The 2,447-nt window shown below is 45.4% G+C and overlaps 1 protein-coding gene across 1 annotated transcript in view; it reads left to right on the top strand.

Moving 5' to 3' along the window:
• The first annotated feature begins 242 nt into the window (after positions 1-242).
• Upf1 (Upf1 RNA helicase) overlaps positions 243-2,447 on the top strand; it is a 37,477-nt gene continuing 35,272 nt past the window's right edge. Inside the window, exon 1 of the mRNA XM_065427568.1 lies at positions 243-637. Coding sequence (XP_065283640.1) covers positions 446-637 — 192 coding nt within the window. The 5' untranslated portion in view covers positions 243-445. The remainder of the gene's footprint in view (positions 638-2,447) is intronic.

Raw genomic sequence — 2,447 nt, 5'->3', positions numbered from 1 at the left:
ATCTTAGCGCTGCTCTTTAGTGGTGTTTGATATTGTAAACAACTTGTCATCATGCCGTGTATCAGGCTAAGGTTGTTGTAGTTTTTAATTATAAAATAACCTGCACTTATATTCAAAGTAAAGTGTAATAAAAATTCAGTAACAATGCCAAGAATTACTTCGTAAAAGTATTTTTAACTTGTGCTCCTGCAGCGGCATTTGGAAATATTTCAGCAACCCTGTTACACGTGCTTTCTTTTTTTATTATTATTGTGTGTGTGCGCGCTGAGCGCGTTTGTGCGTATGCAGCACAGAAGATGGCGTAAAGCTGCTTGTGGTGCGCTGTTCGGTAGGATTGTCTTGCTTCAAACTCGTTGTGGTCGTCAGTGCGTCAAGATAATCATCTCGGATGCGCATCAACCTGCCTTCTCCTTCAGTAACACGCCAGAACGCTTCTTGAAACATCATGAGCATGAGTGTCGACGCGTACGGACCCAGCTCGCAGACGCTTACATTCCTCGACACGGAGGAAGCCAGCGACTTGCTGGGAGCCGACACGCAGGGATCAGAGTTCGATTTCACCGACTTTACGTTGCCGTCTCAAACTCAAGCGTCTCAGGCAGATGGCGGACAGACACAGGGAAGCCGTGGAGGCCAGGTAGGTCGTGTTGTCGCCTGTGTACGTGCCACTTGCGAGAATACTTCTGTTGCCGCGATTCCAAATGCGCTAGGCCTACTTCGCAGGCGAGTGTGATAAGCCTCTTGCTTATTTCATTCGTCACCGGAGCTTGCAATTTTGAACATGCAGCCGTTCTGCCACCCGTGCGTTTGATGCTGTTTTCACACACTAGGCACCAGTATATGCCATCGCGTCTAGACCACGGAGTAGCGTTCACTGTAACGTCGTTTGAGTGAACCCGGCGATTTCGTTCGCCTGTGCGAAACCTTGCCCGAAGCTTCGACCATGCGTTTAGCGCTTTACTAAAACAAACATCTCGGTCTACCGAAATATGTCTGAAGGTTTTGGACTACCATTTCCCAGAAGATTGAGTTCATTTCTTAATCGAAACGTGCCAACGTGCCGCGCATGCCTTCCGTAACCGAGTCCACGAATGAGGCGCTGTCGCGCCAAAGCATATCCATGTCTTCGTGCGCTGGAAAAATGTGTCCACCAAGTGATACGTCACACCTCGAGAAAATGAGTGTGGCTGCTTAACTCTAGAGCATATTCCTACTGTAAAGGAATACGATCCGGCAGATTAGGCTCCTATGGAGATCCGCTCCTGCGCGAGCAAGAGCGGGAACGGCGCAGTAATCGTGTGCGGGCATGTCCACAGACTTGATAGAAGCGTTCTTTCGCGCGTTTTGGGCTACTGCATTTCCCTGCGATGTAACACAGTCTGGAGCAGTTGTCGAGTTAGACATTTTATCTGCTGTTAGTGGCGCAACTGAGCGATATTTACTGCATTGTCCGGACGAGGACGTCGTAAACACGTGTACAAGTGTTAAACTGATCGATGCAGAGCTTTGTTCGATGTTAGCCGTGTTCCGTTTAGTGCATTTCTTTTGTTAGTTGGGTTTGTCAGAGCACAAATGAATGCCGAAACACGTCATTATTTTGTTCAACTGGCGACTGGGGCTAATAAACATTTCACCGCCATCTGTGATTTGGGTATCTTCACGTAGCAGGCTCACTTACCCATTCCTTAGTGGCTGTGGACTGGAAAGATATGTGACCGAAATTGTGTTCTTTTCAGTCATTTTCGTTTACCGAAAAACCTGCATTGCGTTCACTGTGAAGCGACAGCTTCTGCTCGGTTTTCATGAGGCGAGTTCGAACTTTGCTACTTATGCCCTTTATCATCAAGTTGCCTTTCTTATGACTAGTAGATCTTGGCTCCAGAAATGCCAGTGTATAAGCTAGCTCTGACCTTTGTTGATGTTTGTTGGCTTCAAATGACAGTTCAGCTGAAACATGGCCTGCTGAAACTTGAAAGGAACATTGTTATGCTGTCATGTTAAATGACATTACAAATAGGGACAAGGGTAGAAAGGAAGTTTGTTAAATTAGCAAAATTAGCATTAAACAAAAGTGCAAACAAGATGACTGGATAGGTGCTCAGATAACAAACTGGAGCTGATGCAATTTGTGACAGATCACCCTGTTTTGTCACATTTAATAAAACAGTAATTTGATGATGATAGCAATGGCTATCAAAAATACATTCTTTTTCTGAAGAATTTTTGACAACCTCCTTGCCATAACAAAGCAGGCTTTGATTGCATTGGTGTTGTTGCATAGTTTGAAATCGGCAGTCCATTCTGTTTGCTTTGTTGTTCGTGCCCTTGGTGCTGCTTCAGCAGCACATGTATGCTTTGGTATGTGCTGTAGGCTAGTTATGGTGTGAACAAACATTGGGCTGAGGGGTATACAGTGTTTATCAATAAAATGAACACCAGACTTTCCT

The sequence above is a fragment of the Dermacentor albipictus genome, chromosome 2, assembly GCF_038994185.2.
Source record: "Dermacentor albipictus isolate Rhodes 1998 colony chromosome 2, USDA_Dalb.pri_finalv2, whole genome shotgun sequence".
Lineage (NCBI taxonomy): Eukaryota > Metazoa > Arthropoda > Arachnida > Ixodida > Ixodidae > Dermacentor > Dermacentor albipictus.
The sequence above is the reverse complement of the archived record's forward strand: the minus strand, read 5'-3'. Positions and strand labels throughout refer to the sequence as shown.